Source organism: Oreochromis niloticus, linkage group LG17 (genome assembly GCF_001858045.2).
Source record: "Oreochromis niloticus isolate F11D_XX linkage group LG17, O_niloticus_UMD_NMBU, whole genome shotgun sequence".
NCBI lineage: Eukaryota > Metazoa > Chordata > Actinopteri > Cichliformes > Cichlidae > Oreochromis > Oreochromis niloticus.
The window spans coordinates 36,012,478-36,035,402 of NC_031981.2; the positions used below are offsets into that span (position 1 = coordinate 36,012,478).

A 22,925-nucleotide genomic window follows, 5' to 3' on the forward strand; every position below is an offset into this window, starting at 1 on the left:
GTCTGGGTGGGACAGAGCGAGAGAGAGAGCTGTCTTGACAGTTCTCTCTGGGAGCGCGCACGCACGCTCAGCCAGGTCTCTGTAATCACCATTTTGCTGAGTGGTGGTTATATCTTCCAGAGGAGTTCACGCCCCCTTGAACAGTTTTGGCTGACTTTGTGGTACACTTCTGACAGAGAGCGAGAGAGAGAGAGAGCGCGCGCGCGCAGGGGAAGAGGAGGGAGTGTAGTTGCTTGTGGGAGGAGAAGGAGGAGGGAGTGAACGAGAGGAAGGAGAAGCCTTCTCAGTTTCTGTGAGTCCTGCTGGCTGTAGGCTACAGAATGAGCGCAGTTGCTTTCCTCTCAGTCTGAGAGGCAACTGCTGTTTTTTTTGGTTTTTTTCTTTTGTTTTTTTTTGTTTTTCCTTTTCTTTGTGTGCCACACATCAGTAGGAGACACTGCAGATTTGCTTCCCTTTCATCTTCTTCTTTTTTTTAACCTGTCTTCTACTTGTCTGTTATTATTTTTGTTGCCATGCCGGTAGTTGGCGTAGCTTCCAAGCTTAGGCAACCCTCTGCAGTGGGCACGAAGCCAGTGCACACCGCTCTCCCCATCCCTAGCGCGGTCAGAGCGGCCACCTCGCAGGGCTACATGGCCCGACAGCAGGAACTCAGGACAAGCGAAGGTACCCTGGGGCTCTCCTGCCAGCTGTCAGTCAAGTCTGAATACAAGCGAGAGAAGAGCCCAGAAGGGAAGTCCAAAGCCGAGACGGAGGAGAGCAAGATCTGCAAGGTTAGTGGAGATGGACAGACTGTTAGCAGCTATGTGTGCAGGTTGTAGTGACACTCGGAGACACAGGTGTCAAAGAGACTCTCTCTCTGTGGCTGCTTTGCTCTCTGAGCAGGTGTCATTCAAGCTCTGAAACAGAGCTCAAGCACACCGCAGTGAGTCACGTGTGCGCCAGTGGGATGATTTTGCCGGTTTTGGGTCATCAACTAAGAAGGGAAACTGGATGAGTAATCTATTGCCGGCAGTGTATTACCTCATTCTGCTGCCCATTTAGTTTCCATACACTTTAAAAATGTGTGTGTGTGTGTGTGTGTGTGTGTGTGTGTGTGTGTGAGGTGTGTTAGTAGCAGAAGAGAAATGTTGTAGGTAGGTATTCAGGCATTTGTATGTGCATTTTGTCAAGAAATATGAAATTCCTGATCAGCTCGTCTATGGAGACATAAGCTACTGTAGTAGGCCAGAGGATTAGAGGAACATGGTTTGTGTGTACACGCTCATGCAGGATAATAATTCAGATAGATGCTGAATTATGCTGTCCCCCTGCTCTCAGAGCATATTCTCAATACCTCCAGCTGCATCAAAGTGCTGTAGATGAATTATAGATTCAGATAGTCTTGTTAACTGCTTCACCATGCATGATCAAGGCTGTTCCAAGTTCTTTCCCTTTTTCAAAAATGTTTGGCTCAAACTGGAACAGTGAAGGTGGGGCTGGTGTATCCTGAGAAGGAAGCAGTTTTCAAAACTCCCCGCCAAATAGTTTCAGCAGAGCCTCAGCCCATCCCACATCCAGAGCCGTGTGAGCGCAAAGTGAAACTTTCCTGTTTGGCCAGTTGATCTCTCCCCCTCCCTGCACCGGCTTTTGATTCTTTTTACCGCTACATGATTTCCTGACAGACAAAAAAGTGACTCCTTAAGTGTGAATTTTTTTTTTTCTCTGATACTGAACAAAACTGCTGATCTTCCTCATGATCTTGAAGAAATGTGGGCAAAAAGCATTAAAGCAGGGGTCAGTGCGCCTTCTGCCTTTAAATCCTCCCAGTGTGTCTGTGATTGAGTTGAAGTCGCCTGCAGGGTGACTGTGAAAGGGGTAGGGAGGGGGGTGTTTCATCATTAACCTGCTTCTGAACCGGCAACTTCAGCTTGACTTTCGGCTCGTTAGCACAGCTAGACTCCTGCTTGCTCCAATAAGTGACTGTTTGTTTTTGACTGGAGATTGAAGGAGATGAATTTAGAAGTTGATTTGACTTGTAACAATGTCCATTTCTTTTTATGCTTTGGAAATTTCTCCAGGTTTCCAACATCTTTCTATTTATATTTTCACATGTTCTTTTCTTTTCATGTTTATTCAGCATTCCATAAACAACAAGGTCTACTGTGACAGATTTGTTGCAAGTGCACTGCAGTTCTGATATCACTAGAGGTTTGCAAGACTTGAACGACTAATGGACAGAGCATCAGCTAAATTGCCTGAAATGAAGTGCAATCAGTGCACGATATTAGTCCTTGTCCCTGAGAAGCCTGTAGGCAGGCAGAAATCACTTGCCTGCCCCAGCCTGTCAGTGTGTGTAAGGAATGGGTGGTATGGAGGGGGTAATTAGTCTGTCTAATTGTGTTGTGTAGTCACTAAAGAGCTTTACTTTCAGGATTTCCAGAGGAAAAAAAACTAGAGAAAGTGGAGTAAATGCTGTCATTATTCCTTCACATCAACCAACCTCCCCTGTTTAATTTGGAGTCCTCTTATCAAGCAGGATCAAGCACAGGTCTATGTATGCGTGTGCACCGCGCATGCTTGTTTGTGCACATGCAGCCCCCACCTCCATATATACAATGGTGCCAGCATGTGTTAGCTTGTTTGCCTGGGATTAAGCACATCCTAACATGATTGGTGTTTCCCAAAGACAAAAGTATTTTTTAGATGTTTAAGATTTCACCTGCCTGTGGTGGAAAATTCCACTTGTCTGCTTAATAAATGTTAATGAAACATTAATAACAACCTGTGTTACATGTCATTGTGAAAGCACAATCGTGAACCCAAGAGTCCCCAAGAGTCCCGCATATCCCATTGGTATTGTTACTCCTGGAGCAGAATTACCATGACAAAAGTGGAAGAAAAATAAATATATTATGTAAGTATTAAACACAGTAAGTGCTCCAGTACTGGTTTTGACAGAGCCAAGAAGGAAGTCCAAGTGAATCTTAATAAAAGCTCCTCTAAAATCAAATCATAGTCCGAGTCCAAAGCTAAGGTACTTTGTAGCTATGGCAGAGAAAGGCCGCCGGACTCACGCTCCATCTGTGATAAGCAGTGGACGAAAGTGTTGTAGGCTGTTACTTGGGTGTCTAATGGCGTGTAAAGGGCACAATTAAACTTCTCAGACAAGGTTAATTTTAGTTCATCCAGTTTCTGTTGTGGCCACTGTCAGCTGTATTAATTCGGTCTGCATTTATTGTGAGGTGGATAATCCCCCATGGATCTACAACACAATAGACTACACCTAATTTCATAGGAGTGTCTGCAAGTCTGTGCGTACAGTATGTGTGTGTTACTTTCCACCGTGTTTCCGAACTTCTGATTTTGCCACTAAATTTAATTTAACAATTAGTATAACTATTTGTACATATATTACAGATACCAGGAATTAAGTTAGATTCACTGTAGATGATACTCCTGGTGGGCTTTTTACAGCTAACTTTGCAAAAGTGAGAACCTGAAAGACATTTGCTGTGAGTGGCAGAAAGTGCTGTTTACTGAAACAGATTCTGATTGCATGAGACGATCAGCCTTTCTTTCTGAAGTACTTTCACTGCTTGTAATGCTATGAATTCCCAGGTTACCTTAGCTCTTAGCTTAAGTTAGTTTCAGTTTTCACAAGTGCAAGCAGACCTTGTGTGTTTTTAGCAGTGTTGTGCAACACTTTACCTCTTCATATATCTGCTATGGTTTTGGGCTGTCAAAAAGTACTTCAATATAACCCTCCACAATGGAGATTAGAATACAGCAAGACGTTTGCTCTTCCTGTTGTACTCTCTGCCGACAGTTCACATCAATCCTTGCCTATGGCACTGCTAAATGAATGGGTTCAGTGAAGAGTTTATGCGAGTCGACTGAGCCGTAATGAAGTGTCAGCATTGGTACCACTGATAGGGAATTATCTTGTACATCTAGAATTTTGGCAGCTGTCCAAATCACACAGCCCAGGGACTTATTTAGCTTGTATTTTACAGTTCTCTTTGAGGTAGTGCTGTAAATTGCATCACACTCTTGTTATTGATTCTATGGTAGGGTGAAAAATAAATAACGCTGATGGGGTTTGTGTTTATTCATCCTTAAAGAAATATGTGCCTGTTCATGCCTTTATGCTTTGCTTTCACTTGAACTTGTTTGTTTGCAGACAACTTTAAGTACCTGTTACCTTAAAGCTGAAAGTTTGCTACTCTGCCATACGTTCTCTTACTGAATAGTCACACTGAATAGGGGTGTGAGGGTGTCTTTATCTCAGAAATGCAGCTCATTGTATATACAAGTGGTGACTGTTGCACGTTGCTATTTTTGCTGTCCTGTGATGTTAGTTGTGTTATCCTAGGATGTAAGTGTTTGTCGGAAGTGCTAAAGAGCACCAGACACACTTAAAGAATAAAAAAACATCCTGTTGATCCTCAGTGTGTTTGCTTTATACAACTAATAATCAGGTTCTGTTGTATATTTTTCTTGTTTGGTGCATCTCCTCTCGTGCTCTGACCTGATAAACCTCTAAGCAATAATATGGGTGAAAGTAAGATGGAATGCTTTAGGGAATAAAGTCAGAGTCCGGTGAGCAGAATGTAAACAAACCTCCCTTTTTCTCTGGGTGGCCATGATACTGTCGCTTTCTCTTGTCTTCTTTTTCAGTTTTCTACCATTCCCTCTCCCACCATCAGTTTTTGGCTCATGTCTGTGTGCAGTAGGTTTCAGTAGCATGCCAGTCATCTGCAAAGCAATCGAGCCATTGATGTTTTTTGGGGGGTTTTTTTGGTTTTAAAGTTGATGTTTTGTGTGCAGCACAAATGCATTTTGCACTTTCACACCAGTTTCTTCCATGCAGGCAACAGAATAAAATTAACTTTATGCAACAGTTACTTTTAACTGGGTTTAATATTCATTATCACCATTAAATGTATCTACTATAACCCTTATTTTCATGTAAAAGAAAACTTTGTCTTCCTGTCATTTGATTTTTTACAGTTTACAGATTTAGTAGTTGTGCACTGGCCTATTTAACCTCTGACAAACCCTGGCAGGTTCTGCCTGGATGTCAGCGGTCAAGGCATGCTCTTTTTGGCTTTCCGGCTTTCACTCAGTTTTCACTCAACCCCTCAAGTGGCTCTGACACTGCTGAAACAACAGAGAAAACAGAGGGAATGAGAGGGAGGCCAGCTTGTTCCAGTAGAGGGGAGGGAGGTTGGCTGAGATCGGTTCTGCAGGGTGTCTGAACGTGTTCTAGTCATTGGGTGGTCTGACTCGTTGTGTGCCGAACTCCATATCTGGAAGAGAAGGGGGTGCGGATACTAACAAACAGGATGAGCGCTTCTTCCAGTAACAAAGACCAAGAGAGGTGATTCTTTAAAACACTGTGACAAGATTAAAGTATTGTTTTAGGTTGCACTGATTCTAAACTGCATTTTTTTTAAAGGAACCCACAAAATATTCAATTTCTGAGTAAAGTGGGGTGAGAGATGGCATGAAAATGACCTCAGTGACCACTTACATGTGTAACAAGAGATTGCAGTCCATGTTGGTTACAGCAGTTTTTGTCATACTCAGTGTTTTAGCTGCAGCTCTGCAGTAGATTGTCCCTGCAGTTGTGGCAGCAGTGCAGTTGAAGGTCAACGAGTCTGTGGTCTGTTCAGCCAATCTGAAGTAATGTGTTAACAGGGGAGTCCACCCCAGCTCACTAGGCCTGATCCAAGCTGGAAACATGGCAGTGATTTTTAGTCTAACAAATGATTTTGAACCATAAGATTATCAAATTAAACCATGAAATGTGAAAAAAATCAGATTACCCTAGCATATGCTGCTGCTGAATAACTACCACTGATGTGATTCACTCACATTTTTTACATTAGTCCACTTTTGCAACATTCCCCCACGCTGCTGAGATTTCTTATGACCCTTGGGTCGAAATTGGGAAAATATTTGAAACAATATTATGCTTTCCAGTGCTCTCCTTCCCTCCCTCTTTCTGTTTTTTTTTTTTTGTCTTGCACACTGTATTTCATTGCCTTCTGTGCTGCTGGGAGCCTGCTGTCGGCCGTTGTGTTTAAATCTTGGAGTGAGAACACACAGAGAGGCTGGTGTTTACAGTACAGCCACACCGGTTAAAAATACCTTCCCCTGGAAGTGCAGCCGTCCTGCTCCCTCCAAAACACCAAGAAAAACAAGAATCACTGCACAACAAGTACGTCAGTGAAAGATTTTTTGGAAGAAAGCAATGAAGAACTGCATGAGGGTTTGAGCTTCTTTTTGTTCAGTGGAGCCAGGAATAAGCAAATCATGCTGCTTTTTATTGTGAGTCTTAAACAATTTTATGAAAATAAAATGTGTTAGAGCTGTTAGGTATTCATTGCTTTCTTCAAAGAAAAAGGCTTGACATCATACATTATACCCACCTGAGACTCCATGATTATGTGCGTTGTCTGATGCTTCATAATTCCATAAATAACCTGTTGTTGTTTCCCCACATTTTGAGGTTTCTCTGATGTTTAACTACGGTTTTGTGTGCAGAAAATCAGGGCACTAATTGTATGCATGAAACTGTGCATGCATGTCTACATGACAAAGTAATGCCTTGTTGTCATGCATGTATGCATGTACATATACACATGCGTACGTGCACACACTGCCACACATGGACGCATACACGTGCTCCAGGCCTTCTGGTAGTTCAAAGGTAACCTTAAATGTTCCAAGAGAATCAAATGTTCCATGAATTCTTCATCTTCATCTCTTGTTTGTTGTGTCATAAAAAATAAAAACAAACACAGAATTGTGCATTTGAGGAATTTTTTTTAAATTCTTCATGCGTCCTGACCCTTGGGGATCAGGACTATCCACCCTTCGGTTAGCCATTCTGGGTGTTTCTCATCGACTAGCGGCTGATTCATTTGTACTGCCAGATGATCATGAAGTGCACTCATCTTCTTCAGCCATTATGTGTGAACCATGTCGGGATCTGGTGCTGTCCAACTTTTTATACTGGAGACCCTTTCTTGGATGTCTGCCACTGTGATGCTTACTGGACTCTGTTCAGGGAGGTTGCTGTGGTTTGCTGTTAGATCCACTCGCCACTGAGCATTGCCGTTATGGGTTGCATCCTTCTCCCACATGTTCTTCCAGTATTGCTCCATCTGGTGCTGTTCTCATATTGTTCCCCTGCCACTGACAGTACACTTTGGCTGTTTCTGTGGAGAACAGCTGGTTTATTCTCCTGCCTCGATCTCTCTGGTGTACCTCTTCAAGTGGCTGGTCAAGGCTGTGAGTCTTTGCTTGGCAGTTTCCAAGGACTCAGGTGAAGACAGCTCTCTGTACACCTTCTTCATCACACCTTTCTGCAGCTCTGATAGTTGGCTAACCTCCCTCCATGCTACCTTGATCTTGGCCTCTAGTCTCCTTCTCCATGGAGGGTATTGCTCCTTGTGGCTGTATATATAAAACCCTACAGTAATGAGTAGCTCCAGTTATATTGTTGATCACTTCAAAAATTCTTGCAGCATACTTGATGCAAGTGTTTCCATGAGGTGAGTGGGAACATTTCACCAAATGGTGAAGACGGCTGCATGAAGGGCATCTACTGTCTGGAACTGTTGTCTATTTTTGTTAACTTCCCTTGCCATCCATCCCCAAAGGTTCTCAATTGGATATAGATCAGAGGAACACGCAGGATGGTCCAAAAGAGTGATGTTATTCTCCTGGAAGAAGTCCTGTTGGATAAACCCTTCTCAGGTGGGATCTGCTTTGTCATGTTCTTGCCACATGTCAGTTCTGTGGCGTTCAAGGAGACGAGGCCTTTGAAGACGTCTTTTCTTTTTGAAGCCCTTCACTCTCAGATCCTATCTGATGGTTATGGGGCTGCAATTTGGGTCGAGGATCATCCAGTGTCTTGACGGACAGCGAATTGGATCCTCCGGCTCAGTGCTGGTGAAATTTTTGTGATCTTCCACTTGACTGAATTCCAATTGCATCCCACCTCAGCAGCAATGGTGCGCTGCGAGAGACCCTGCTTATGCAGTTCAACAACCCAACCATGTTCAAATAGGGAACGTTTTTTTGCCTTTGCCATCAGCACGTCATGATAGTGTGACTACCAGACAGAAAATGACAGTGAATACAGATTTTTGCACAGATTTGCCTTTTAAAGGCATGTGATCTTAAACTTTTGATTGGGACTGTATATATATATGTATATATATATATAAACCCTGCATCTTTCCACACATACCGACATACATTTTTATTATTCCTGTGTCTGTTTGTGCATCCTTGCTTGCATTTCTTGTCTTTGGTCGTGGATTGGCTTAGGTGACCATTTGCTGTCTGTTTCACAACTACTACACATATGTGAGTATTAATTAGTATACTGTCATCCTATGTTTGAGGCCCTCTTGAAAAGCAATTTATGAACTGAGTTTCACATCACAAGAGTGTCTGAATCATCAATAGTTCAAGGTTACTTTCAGTCAGCAGAGAGATGTTTGCACCCACAGACAGAGGAAGTTTGGAGTGCGTGGTGGAGGTAGATCCTCTTTACCCCCACCCCAGATTTCCACTCAGCTGTCTGTCAGCAGTCTCTCTGTCTGCTCTGTTTTTGTTAGCATGCTCTTTTCTCTTCTCTTCCTCGATCCTTTCTTTTTACATCTTCCAGCAAGTCTGTTTTCCACTTCGTCTTCTGCCACTGTCTTTCTGCTCTTACCCATTCTCAGCATTCCTCTCTGAGTCCTTTTTTCTGTCTCTCCTGACTGGAGCCTGTCTCTAATTCCAACCCTGCCAACTCACTTACTGGTATTTTCATTTGACCTTTACACCCATCCCTTCTCTCTTTGTCATGTTTTTTCTTATCCTTTCCCTAACTTTTTCTTCACCTTTCCTTCTTTTTTTCCTCCTTTTTCTGACCATCTTTTCCTCCTTGATATTTTAAGAAGAAAAGCAGCAGGAGAAAGTTAAAACACACCTGGACTAGTTTTGTCTCCAGCTGTCACAGATAGCTTCTCTTCTCTTCTCTTCTCTTCTCTTCTCTTCTCTTCTCTTCTCTTCTCTGCTCTTCTCTTCTCTTGTTCCTTTTATTTCTTGAGTCATTTTGGTTAATCTGCACTGTATCACCACAGCTTGTCAAACAGTGAGTCAGGCAGCTGCTGGGAAACACCTGGGAAAGCCACAACAACCGGTGTCAGAAGCATCCAACCAAGCGTTGACAGGGAATGAACATGCTAACACATCCAATAACACATGCTAACAAAGGCCACAAAAGATGTGCTTTTAGGAGAAAGATTGGTGATGAGGTATTGAGTCAGAGTTTATGCCGCAGCAGCACTAACTATGAACAGAAATAAAGGATTCTTGCCACCTAAAAGTGGTGCAAGGGTGACTGACTATACATACTATCAAGTCAAAGGCACAGTCTGATAACATGTCTGCAGGCTAAATGCATCAAATGTTTTACAATTTTTACCATTTTATCTACATTTTCAGTAGCTCTAAAACAAATGATGCACATCCTTTTTTGGTACATTTTCATACAAAGCTAATAAACCCAAAGTACTGCTCTATGGCACAATTCAGCTCAGTCATAAATATTAAAATGTTCCAGTTCTAAAGTTTATATCAGACAATTTCATTTTTATACATGTTGCTTTAGACTTTATATAGTTATGAAACAATGCACCGACTTGCCATTATATTATAATGTGTGTTTTATTTTTAATGCTAAATTTCACTGGGTCCTCCTCTGTTATGACAAATGGCAGGTAGCTGTGTTTTCATAGGGACGCGGCAGTACACATTGAAAAAGCTTGGAGCAAAGTTCATCTCCTGGCTCCAAAGGTACATTTGCAAAACTACATTTCCAGTTGCCCACTGATATTTATCACTATAAAACACTGGTTGCAGTTCGCACTTCAGAGGTGTGCAAGTTTAACAATATGAAATGAAATGGAATGCTGCATAAAAAAGGACATCAATCATTCATCCTTGGGTAACATTTAAGGGCTTACTGTTGACTGTTTTTGATAAATAGAAAACACAAACCAATCCTCAGATGCAGCCGGCTGGATGAAAAGCTTGTTCTGGTGGGATACTGGGTGGTGGTTTGGTGCAGTACCCTCCCTTGGCACAAGCTTTTACAGGGCGTTTAACAGAGCGAGCACACATGTTTTTGTGGAGCGGTTAGCCCTCACATTTAGATTCATCATTACCCACGACCAGCATCTGTGTTCTCATTATTTTTTTCCTTTTTTTCAGTCCAGACATGTCGGTTTTTCTTATTTTGTGTATTTTTTGTGTCTGCAGAAGCTTTATGCAAAAGCCAGTAAAACGTCAACTGGAAATCATGACTGTTCCTCATATTTCTGCATGCTTGCTTTGAGAAGCAGTGTCCTGTGAGGGAGCATTTGTTGTTCCTTGATTCATATTGGCTAACAGTACCACGTGTGGCTGCATGTTTAAGATGGCAGCCTCAGTTCAATGGAAGGCCCGATCACGTGCCGCAGCATCTTTTGTATTCTGGACGTCGTCTTGTTCTAATGTAATTTATATAGACTGTAACTCTGAACGCAAAACAAACAGTCAGCTTGGCTGTTCTAGTTTATTCTGACATTGTTCATGTGGACATGCATAGCCACAACTTCTGTAGATTTACAGTTGTGGAAAGATAATGCAGGTCGAGGCAGCTTCATGAATCATAATGCAGTCATGAGGTCATACACTGGCTCAGTGGCGCGTGACCCCTCTAACCTCTGGCCAGTTTGTCGAGCACTGTGGCATCATTTGATGTGTCCGTGGCCTTTTGGTAAAAGTAAATGGACTGTAAAACTGCATGCTGCAAAGCAGCAACTGGAGCCTTGTGGGTGTATGTCTCTGTCTGTGCGCCTCTGTCAATAAAAATGAAACGAATTTTTACAGTAATATAAATTATAAAGTCATTTTAATGTAGTGGGAGGGTTGGTATTTTCTGACGCTGCTTACACGCAGCAAGAAGAAGAAGTGTGTGGTTTTGTACTAACACCATGTTCATCTGTGTGGTCTTACAGTTACATAGTTGAAATCTAATATATGATTACACATCACTGTGTACAATCTGCTGTAAGCTCTGCAGTAATTTGATGCATAGATCAACCAGAATCTGTAGAAAATATATGTAAAGAAAAACTAATTTTCTTTTTTTTAAAAGAAAGGAGACTCACTCATATCTTTTGGTCCATGTTTGGAAAGCCGGGTGTAAATGTATCCCACATCTATCCCACTTCCCTGTGAGATTGTTTTATTGCTAGTCTTTTGTGTGGGCTACAGGTGGGCCTTTCCATTAAAGCACCTCTCCAGTATAAAATAAAATTATTTCCACCTCAACATCACAACCTTATTTCCTCTATCCGCTTTATTATGTTCGCCCATAAAGTATTGACGCTGCCATTAATGAGTGTTAAACATGAACTACATGCCCTGACGGCGTCATGGGAAGCTGAAGTCTAATTCCTCCCCTTTCACTTTCTTTCCTCTCTGCTGGCCTCCCCACATGGTCAGCAGGGCTCTGCTTTTTGGATCAGAGTGAATTTTCTCACAGGATACGTCTCCTGACACACATTGCAGTTTGGTTTTATTTACTGGCTGCTGTTGCTGTTGCTCCCATTTGAAAGCTCATACTAGCTTTTAACAACCTTGGTTTTTGGTGATGCGTGCTCTGAGAGTTTTCTAAAACTCTTCTGATTTCCTCTCCCAACGCAGCGGCCTTGGGTGTTGTTGTCACTTAAATAAGCAATGTTTTTGTAGAGTTCCACCTGCCAGGGGGACAGTAGCATTACCAAGCCTTACCCCCCCCCCCCCCCCACACACACACCCCATCCCCCCATGGACATCTATTTTATCCCCACCTCTAAAACAAAAGATCTGATTAATAGCACAACATTTTAAGGCTTGTTTTTAAAAATAATCTTCTTGATGGTTATGTGTTGCCCTCACATTGCAGAAGTAAATTACAGTGAGTCTATGTCTGTGTCAACATTGGAAGGTCATTAACTCAGTGATTCATTATTTAAGCGTGCGTGTCTGACATCAGCTGGTATGGGAAAAAAGCAAAGATTCGCCTTTAAAATCCTGTTATGATGAAGAGCAACAGAGATTCATTTTATGTTGCATTGCTGCTTTTAAAACTGAAAAGACTGAAGACTTAATGAAAGGACATGAGGTTCCTTGTAGCAGCTATCATGCTGACTGTTGCTTGCCAGTAGGTTGTCCAACCAAACTGCCCCTTTGGAGATGAGACAAGAGCCTTTTGTATTGCTCCTTTCAAATGCAGATACCTATAGGTGTTGCCAAAGGTTTACTTTGAAACCTTTCTAGTCAAAGTACAGTGAAGCCAGATGATGATTTTGAAAGAACTGTGCAGGAGACTACAGCCAGGGAAACGGATAGAAAAGATTATTTGAGTGCAATTAGGGTGAGTGGAGAGGATATGATTCATGTGGAAAAGCTGATACAAGGTACTTCACAAAAAGATGAGTTGCTCAGTGCAGAGGGTGACTCTGCTATCTTTACCGGAGATTGAAAGTCATTCCACCCTTGAGGAACCAAGGAGTACAAAGGTTGAAATCGCTTGGACAGAGAGAGACAACCTCCTAGAGGACGCAGACCACACTGCCAACACAAGTAGTACACATTTGGTAGATGGCAGGAGTTAGGATGTTTGAGCTGCTGGATTGGAAGCAGATGCAGGCACCTCATTCAGGTTTAAAACCTTAATCCTTCTCTGCATCTGGTTCACTTTTTGGCCTTGTGGAGGGAACAGCTGAATGTAAGGTAACTACAGGGTGGAGGCTGGAAGGAAAAAGTCATAAGGGTAGGAAGGAAATGTGAGCCTGAAGAGAGAGGGGAAATTGTAGTGGTTGGTTCAGGGACACTGCTTTGCACCACAGTTTAAGGAACCAAATTCGACTCTGTAGATTCAAGCCAATTTTTCTAAGAGTAGGCGAGGAAGTGAAATGAGGGTGGAGGTCTAAAACTACTTGTCTGGCTGAACCTGTGGGATTGGGAGGTGGGTGCTGTATGGCCCAGGTGCCTTACGTTAAGGATACCCAAGATAGAAGAAGTCTGAGCCAACAAATCAAACCTAGTTAAAGTTCCACTGGCCAAGGTGCCACTCATTTGGAGCACATTTCTTTTTGAGCTACACTGCACTCCCTCCCTCCTCACCCCTCACTTAGTTGCAGCATTTAGACGGTTAGGAGCCACAGTATGTACAATAGAGTGTTTTATATCAGCCCAGACCACAGATGTTCAACAGACAGTATTGGAAGTTTAGAAAAGATGGGATCTCTTTTTGAGCCAGTCCTCAGTGAATGCTGCCAGACCCTTTGTGTTTAAATTGGAAACATTATTTACATTTTATTATTATTATTCATTGTTCATTGAGCATGTTGGTGGTGATGGCTTTATGGTGATGCTTTGTGACAAAGCACTAGGAGGAAAACCTCTTTGTGCCAGCAGATGTGAAGCAAATGGATAAACAAAACAAACAACAACAAACAACCTTTATTTGTCACATACACAAGCATTTAACATGTAGTGAAATGCTTGTGTCCGAGCTGCAGACACAAACTTTTGACTTTTGTCAAACTTTTGTCATTCGCATTTGGGGTGGGGTCCTTGCTAAAGAAGTGATGCTTGGGTTAGAGAATGTCTTCTTCCACATCTTGCAAACCTCTACAGGATGAGCAGTCGCACTTTAAAGCAAATCTGCTGGAACGCACCACGCTCCTGTCTTTGTGATAAGATTTGTGCCATGAGAGGCCGTCCTCTTGTTAAACCTCAGATTCAGAAGGAACAATGGGGTTTTCATCTTTTTAATAGAACGCTTGACCAAAAATGAGATTACAAGGGTTGGAAATGAGCTTGTTCCAAAGGGTGGCTGGGCTCAGCTTTACAGATAGGTGATAATTTCAGACCTCTGGGAGCAACTCAGAGTAGACCTGCTATTCTTCCACATTGAAAGGCGCCATTTGAGGTGGTTTGGGCTTCTCCTAAGTGAGGCATGTCCAGAGGCCCAGGTAGACGAGGAGGAGTAGGCCCAGGACATGCCAGAGAGGTTATCTTCACCATGTCCTGGGCAAGAGCACATTCCCCCAGATGAAATAGAAAGTAAAGTTTAAAGCTACATCATAACACTCTTACTGTCCCTTCACCCTCCATTCAACTCTTTCCCTTTGTTGGAAAACAAAAGCTTAATCTTAATAGTTCACAGATGAATAGTATAGGAAGATTGCTGATACACCATGCCCAACATGATCCAAAAAAGAAACAAGTGACATCTAATAACTAGCTCTAGTCACAGGTGAGTCTGTGACTGCTGAGCAAGAGTACAGAGACAAGATCAAAATGACTGTTTTGGCCTTGTCTTAGGAAACTTTTTTATCTTGTAAAGCCATAAAACTTTATAATTATCTTATTACTGTTTCAGTGAGGCCTTATTATAGTTGAAGCAAACACACTGCATTTGTTTCAAAACAGGCAGGGAAGTTAAAGCTTGTGGTTGCTGCACATTTTCTTGCCTGTAAAATATCTTAGAAGGAACTTGGCACAGAGCTTTTTTCTTTATATAGTCTATGATACCAGTTAGCGTGAATACACACAGTTCATGTTTGCAATTGTGTGAATTGTTTTTTTTCGGGCGGTGTGTGTGTGTGTGTGTGTGTGTGTGTGTGTGTATCAGTGTGTACACACCTTTTGTAGACTGGGAATGTGTGCGTGCCGTTATGTGTGTGTGAGCCTCATTTTCCCAGATCTCAGTTCCAGAGAAGCACTTGGCACTAAAAACCTGAGCTGCAACACTTAACAGCAAAGTTGTTTACTCTTTACCGGCCCACTTTACCCTCACTTTGGGAGGGTTTCTCTGCCTTTGGCATAGCAGCATGTAGACATTTGTACAGCTTACTATGCTCAACACCATCTTACTAGCAGCTTTAATGGTCTGATGTGTGTTATGTATGTGTGTTTTTGCAAGAACTCCAGGTAATGGATTAAACTTTGAAAAAGCCAAAAAAGGCAAATGCTTGATCATAGTACTCAGATTCCTCTGTGTTATTGAAAATGTGTACTTACTATGTAAATATGTTGCTGTGGTTACACTAAAGTGCTTTCTATGGGTGCAAGAAAATGATATAACAAGTCTAAATCTCAGGTATAGGTAGGGAGGAAGTAAAGCCTCACTGAAATAATCTGTCATCTCAACAGTGTCTTCAATAAGTGGTTATGCACCAACCCTCTAATGTCCAGTAAGCTAGTCATTATTACAAAATAAGCTGTGATTTGGCAAGTGATATAATGACCAGCTTGCTGTATATTATCCCACATATATACAGTGAGTGCTGCAAACAACCCCATAAAGTCTTAACTGGAACCACAGCTCCCCTTCAAATGACTAAGTGCAAACATTCCAGGGTATTTTGAGATTATCCCTTTTAACACCTGATGTTTTCACGGATGTTGCAGTGAAAATGTCAACGCAGCACCTTGCAGCACTGTAGGAGTGAGCTGTAGCAAGCATGGTTAGCAGTGTGCGAATGGGACCCCAAACCTTAGCTTGGAATTTGCGTTATCTAGATAGCAACACATGACAGGTTGCCTGCGAGACTGTGTCTGTATCAGTCCTTTAAGGCCCAACCAGCGCTACAATTATTCTGCACTAGTCTGTGGGGAAAAGTATCATTAAAATTATTTGATGATTAAAATGATCATGACTTGCCAAGAAGGTGACAAATTCAAAGTTTGAAGCAGCTGGCTGTAGATTGCACACACACTTTGTCTTTTCATCTTGTAAAGGGGTAACTGCTCCAAATGGAGCAGTAGGAGTGTGACTCAAGTCTGTGACGGGAGACAAAATTATGATTTTAATAATGTGTGTGCAGTGAAGCATGGTGTTTACAACTGCACTATTCTTGAGGTTTAATCCACAGCCTTACGCTTTAGTCCTTGTAAAGAAAAATACATTACCTAGTTTGCATGGAAGAATTTTATTATCCTTGTAGTGCTGATTGAATCCATTTTAAAATGAGGAATGTAAAATAAAAGGGTTTTGCTGTCTGCAGGAGTGTTTCCTTCTGAATGAATCTGCACACCCAGGATGAGTTGTTGCCCATTTGTTACTGCTTCAGAAAAGCTGAGGAAATCTTGATAAAAGAAGAAAAAAAGATTAATTTTTAATCTTATTAAGCATTGGCATTAGAGTTCACCGTCAGGAGACAAAGGGATAAGGTTAAATAGAGACACTTTAGCCTGAATGAGTCATTGTGTCAGCAGACGCTTGGTATACAGGGAGGTGGGGTGGGGGACGTTAGGAGGGAATTACGGGTACATTTTCCACCACTGTCCTCAAACCTGCCAAGCCCAGACACCAAGCTTAGACAGCAACCAGCTTACTTAGTGGCTGCACTCTGTCTGTCCTCAGCATTAGACACTTCAGCTAATGTTTTGGGCTGGAGCATTAGCCGCAATGGGTAGAAGTATGTTTGCCTTGGAAGTAGTAGCCTAGCCGGTGAGTGCTGCCATCCATGTCAAGTGGTATGCAGCATTATACCGTCTCAGGCAAGCTTGGACGCCTAACGTGAGGAATTAATTTGCGGTTGTTTCAACACGAGCCTGAAGTGGTCAGCCCAGAGGCAGTATCGCATCCAAGGGTCAGTAGGGGTGTAATTATAGGGAAATCTGTTTAAATATTTGAACATATTTATTGATGCTCTGTGACATGTGGAATTGTGCCCCTCTTGCCTTAGGACTGCACAATCCTTTCCCAGTTAGGGTGTTTTTAGCGGCAACCCTCCATCTGTCCTCACTGGAAAAATTGCACGAAGGCTTCTCAGCAAAGCGGCCTCTTTGCATGTTTTCCTGTATCAATACTCTTTGCAGGCTTTGATAACTCACACTCACCCTAAGGCAGTTAGGAGTTGGCGTTTTTCCCTGAATTTTTTTTTTCCCCCAGTCAGCAGACACCCATTTTACTTCAAACTTGGAAATTTGAGTGCAAAAAAGCCGACTTCTTTCTTTCTTCACTCTTTCTGACTGTGCTTGTCCTCCCCTCCACCTTTAGTTTCCACCACACAACTATCATCGTGCATATGCACACACTTTCCACAGCTAGTGCCTTCGCTGAGTGACTGACGCTTTGAGAAGACGGCAGTCCAGGGGTCACACAGTCACTGCGGTTAAATCTGGGATCCAGAACTTGAATAAAAAGGTTCTGCCTACGTTTTCATAAGTGCCCTTAAGCAAGGCGCTCACTGGATGTCTATTGTAAGTCCTTGGCTGGAGGAGCTCGGCAGCCAGCAGGTGAAGGCTTCCAGACGTGACAGCGTGGAACATTATGAGTATGAAGTAAAGCACCACTGAAAATGCGTGCATGCTAAGTCAGTCTTCCCCCGGATGAATAAAAACTTTCTAAAAATCCTGATTTTGGTCCAATCTTCCACACGACCCACTGCAAACACATTAAGGCCCAAGAGGCACTTTTTATGGTGCAATATTGTGCTGTTGTAAATCACCAAAAATTCAAAAGGCATGTCTTTTTCACCAATGTTTTTTGAATTTATCTCTCGTGCCAGAGACACAAACACAAAACACTAAGCTTTTCCAAATGTCTGGAACTTGGGAAGCTCAGAGCATCATAAAAAAACTCAGAGGTGGTTTCCAGATCTATACACTGGCAGGCTGAGGCCAGCTGATGAGGCTGTTTGCATCGATCGGCTGCTGCTCGCCTCTGACCTCTGTGCGCTACCTCGTTAAAAGACTTCACGTGTTATCCGAATGGTATCTGCCATTAGTTATTAGCGAAGTGTCTGTTTTGTGTCATTCACTTTGAGAAGAAATCTGGATATTTTCAGTTAACGTTGTGTAATTGGAATCTCTGTATCTCCTGTAAGGATTTTGTTTACCAACACCAACATCAGAAACACTGGCCAAGTTGAATAAACTACGCAGTGTCGTAAATATTTGACATGGCATAAATAATGCTGCTGTTTTGCCTTTTACATGTGTTGATGTGGAGAAGTTAGGGTGGAGAAAGTTTCCTCCTTGGAGGGCTTTTCTGCTGTATTATTCGCTGGCTGAATTTCCAGCAGTCTGATGTAACTTACAAGTGGACAAGACACTGACTTTGAGGCTTTACATACAGCATTAGCAGCATGCTGGGTTCCTTCAGCTCAACACAACATTTAAGCTGTAAATGTTCACCAGATACAGTGAAGTGCTGAAAGAATGAGCGAGAGATGATAAAAGAGAGATGCAGAGGTGGTCTGCCCAGGATTGGCTTCATGTCCTCCCACTGAACACATGCTGTAAACACCCAAGTTCAATATGTAGATGCTGCTCTTTTTCTAGAAAAAGAGAGATAGGTGGGAGCATCTGAGAAGAAGTGAGGTCAAAGGGTAAGAGATGTAGATCATATACAAGAGAAAAAAGCAAAAATTGTTGCTTTGGATGCAAAAAATAACAAAGAAATACCCTAAACTTACAGTGGCTAAGAAGTAACTCGCACCACAAGAACACAAGAATATTTCACAAGAACTCAATGGCTTGGATGTGCCGATGTAGTTTTCAAACAAAGATCCCGACCTTTCCACCGTAACCACCAGCATGTCAGCATTTTCCATAATTGGCTCCACCATCATGTTGTTGTTTTTGGTTTTAGTGATGGGATAAGTCGCTTATTATATGTAATAAACACTTCTATGGAGTTGCCATAATGATCCTCTGACTTCCCAGCTGTCAACAAATTGCATGATCTTCTCCTTTGTTTTGTGTTTTATGCCAATTATTGTGATCATGGCTAAACATCAAGCACTGTCATTGTTTATATTGTAGTTGTCACTGTGCCTGCTTGCATAGTTGTATTGTATCAGCTTCCATGGAACTTATGTTGCTATTAGTTTAAGGGACATTTTTACTTCAAGTAATTTTAAAACAGCGAGAGCACCTCAGACAACATCCTTGAGTATAAACTTTGGAGTCCATATCATAAAGCTGATAAGGTTAAACATATTTGGACATCTGCTGACTGTGACTGTGCAAGAATGCAGAGGGAGTTTTTACGAGGGCCTCTTGTAAAATTAGAAGGAGACAAGGGCATTGATTTGTGCAGTTTTAATTGAAATATTTTGGAATATTTGGGGAGATTGCACAAAGTAAAGTGACCTCAGTTTGATAGCCTTTTCTGATTTTTTTTTTCCTCGAGTAGCTGGAGCTGTTTGACTGTATCCAGGCATTTCATTAAGCAGTGAGGAAACGCAGACCGCAGCTCTCCCTCACATTTCTTGATGGATTGTGTTTTTAGGGAGGGTGCAGTGGGGCCAATTTAGATGCGGTCATAATTGTTTCAGTGGTCAGTTTTTATAGTGGGAATGTAGAGAGGACTTTGATTTCCAGTTAGCAGTTATTTTGCATGGATAGAGATCAACTTTTTACTTGGCTCTCTGATTAGAGCTGATCCACTTCACAGCTCAGTTCACTTCTCAATAACCAAGGGTAGATTGCAGAGGATTTTTTTATTAGTAAAAGCTTAAAGTGAAAAATCTCAGCAGAAATAATTGACAAAATGGCATGCAATCATAAGATAACAAAACCAAACAAAGAACAAATAGCTTCTAACAGTAGTGTAATATTCACACACGAGGCTGTAATGTGAAAATGAAGAAGCCGGGCTTTAAAATACTTGCTTTAAAAGTGCATTGACGTTGCCTGACATTAAATGGGATATTTCTGCTCTAATAAAATATGGCCTTGATGTCTATTAATAGCTATATATAATTGAATAGACCACAACATCACTAAAAAGATGGAGCAAGACACGCAAGCAGTCAGACAATGACACCGATGGCCATCTGCATCTACAAAAATGTGATCCAGGTTGTAAGAAATTGCCCCCTAATCCTGAAGGGAAAGAAAACAGTCATCAACTGTGAAGCTAAGCTTGATGGTGGTGGGGAAAAAAGGTGGAAGAATGAACAGAAGCTCCATTCCCCGTTAGTGGAAAATAAGAACGTTAATGGACCGATTAAAATGCAGGTCACTGATGATTGCTTTTAGAGCTTTCCGTGTCTTCTGTGTCACTCGTCTGTTCGGTTTCAGGTAATGTATTGAAATTCAGGGAGTTTTGTATAGGCTTTCCATATCATTGAACAAATACTGACCGGCAGCGTCGAGATGCAGTAGCAGCTAAGACACGGCTTTATTCTGGCCAGCGAGGCTGCGGCAACAAAACACTCCCTAAAACTGTCTCAGTGAGGGATAAAATGTATAATTAAGCTCATTTTTCCCCCTTCTCAATATCTGTGCTGTTGGGTGGTTTGATATTTGCACATGCTTATGGGATTCACAAGCTCAGCATTTCGTCATGGTAATAGCAGCCTATTTTGTTCTAAGTTACTGTATGGCTAGAGAAGTCTGCTGTTTAATGTAGTGCTTTCATGTTTTTCTTTCTGTTGAAATTGCACTCTTGTCTCTTATATCCTCCTCTGCTCGTTGCTCTAATGAAAAAGGCACTTTCTTTGCTTCTCGCTCCTTTTTCCTTTATTACCACGCATGTTTTTCCACTTTCAGTGATTACAGATGCATATGTCAGTCTTACTTTTAGTTGCTCGTATTGCAACTTTGTATTTTAGATTGAATCAATGAGGCGTTTGTCCCTGGCTTGTATAGGCTAGCATAATTCTCTCTTCTTTGTCATTTTAAAGGCAAAAACCCCCACAGCATGTCTTAAGGGCTTATTTCTAAAACGTGTTTATTACAGATAAGCAAAAAGCTTTCCCAAAACCAACTACTATAAAACTTTTTGGGCCGCTGCTGCTGATTGTGCTGCTCCATCATCCCGCTGCCTTCATCTGCTACTAACACCACTGAACAATAAAGACTTGCTGGTTGTGTGTGTCTTTCAGTATCAGTCTGTATCTAAGTTTTATCACGTGTGCGTCTGGAAGCTGGAGGATTAGCTTCAGTGACTTTCCCAAGGTGATGCAGGAGCTTTGCTCTGCTTTGATGTTGCATGGTGGAGGCCCTTCCCAGCAGGAAACGACAGGAATAACTCGGCTGTCAGGAGGACCTTGTCTGAGGTCTGTCTGGACTCACACGTAACAGACGCAACTAGAAGTGAGCAGTGTTCAAGTTAGATCTGGCTGAAAGATAACCTCCTAACCGCTCCCTTATCAGTGCAGGAGGAAAGGAGGGGAGAAATGTAAACTGCTGTTGCTCTGCAGCCAATGCATTCAGCTATGATAAATGTAGAAGGCAAATTCACTTTATGGTCTTATGTTTGGATTTAGAGTGTGTTTAGGAGATTTGTGACACACACTGTGTGGCTGGGTCTTTTTTAACTCCAGATGTATTGCAACTTTCAGAAAATCTGAATATATTTTTAAGGTAAAGCTTAAAAGCCTAAAAGGAAACTGGGACAGCTTTCCCACTGCTTTATAGTTATCGTGTATTTACCTGTACGTAGGTGCATTTGCAGCATATAGTGTTGCTGAATATCTTTCCTCTGGAGTTTCAGTCTGAGCACTGCTTCTTCTAACAAACTTGTCTATTGTCGGTTTGAAGCGACTGTGATGCTAGCTGAGATTACAGGCTGCTATTCTCAACCCCAGACTCCCCTAAAACACTTCTTGTTTTGTTCTTTTGAGGTGTATCTCAAAGACTGCCATAGCTTATGTGTGCTTGGGCATTACAGTTGTAGATGAAATACTGCCATACGCCTCTAAGACATCTCTTGATGTGTGCATGTTTGTGTGTGTGTGTGCGTGCGTGTGTGTGTCTCTGTATGTGCTAGCAGATGAAATAAGATACGCCATAAAGGCAAACAAAACAGTTGAAGCTGTGTGTGCGCTAACAGGTGAAATAAGATATTCCACCAAGACAACCATGTCACCTAGATTTATTGTGTGTGCGTGCATGTGTGTCCTAGCAGACGAAATAACATGCACCACAAAGACAATCCCAGCACTTAGAGTTATTGTTAGTGTTTGACTGTGATGGCAGCAAAAGAACCCTCTTAAACCTCAAAGGCAAGCGTAACATTTGTGTTTATCGTGTGTGTGTGTGTGTGTGTGTGTGTGTGTGTGTGTGTGTGTGTGTGTGTGTGTGTGTGTGTGTGTGTGTGTGTGTGTGTGTGTGTGTGTGTGTGTGTTACTGAGAAGCTGTCGATGTTGACATTCTTGTTGAAACCTTCTTCTCTCAAGTCTCGTTCACTGGCTTGGGTTCCTCAGAATCCCACCTGCACACTTGATACAACCCCCCATCCTTACCTGTCACTGTTTTTCAGACACCCCAGACTACATCACTGCATGACCTCCCTTCTAGCTTTGAAGTGTATGTGTTTGAGCATGTGTCTTTCCTGTCCAGATTAACTTCTGCCAACACGCACTGTGGCAATCTTATTTTTTGCGTAAGTATTCTTTCATCCTTTGTTTTACTTTCAGATTCAAATTGTGCATTAAAAAACCCATATTAAATTCACCAGAAAATTAAATAACAGACCAAATATTGTGAAAAGTTTTTACTGACTTTGAGAAAAACTTGGCATGTCAAAATGGAAAAGACAAAGAAGCCCTGAGGGAATGAAACTTAAGCTAAATGCTTGTAGTGTTGGTATGTCAGTCCATCTGGCATTTGGATCCAGCTTCATTCTGAACTATTAGATATATTTCAATGAAGTTCTGTATGACCATTAATGTTGACTTTGTTGGTTTCTTAACTTTTCAAGTCAATGGCAGGTTAATAATTCGTTTTGAGTGAAATATATTCATCGTGTACCATCAGTGGGTGATAATACTTCTCGAGTACTTTAGTTTGCGACCAAAATATCCACAATCAGCTTCATATGTATTTTATATCTATTATACCTTTTAATTATTTACTGTGGTGTTATATGAATTGCCATA

At 41.9% G+C, this 22,925-nt stretch overlaps 1 protein-coding gene across 1 annotated transcript in view; it reads left to right on the forward strand.

Moving 5' to 3' along the window:
* Nucleotides 1-236: 236 nt before the first annotated feature.
* LOC109195115 (neuron navigator 3) overlaps nucleotides 237-22,925 on the forward strand; it is a gene marked incomplete at its 3' end in the record, with an annotated part of 148,062 nt that continues 125,373 nt past the window's right edge. Inside the window, 1 exon segment of the mRNA XM_019346607.2 lies at nucleotides 237-770. Within this exon segment, the coding sequence (XP_019202152.1) occupies nucleotides 513-770 (258 nt within the window).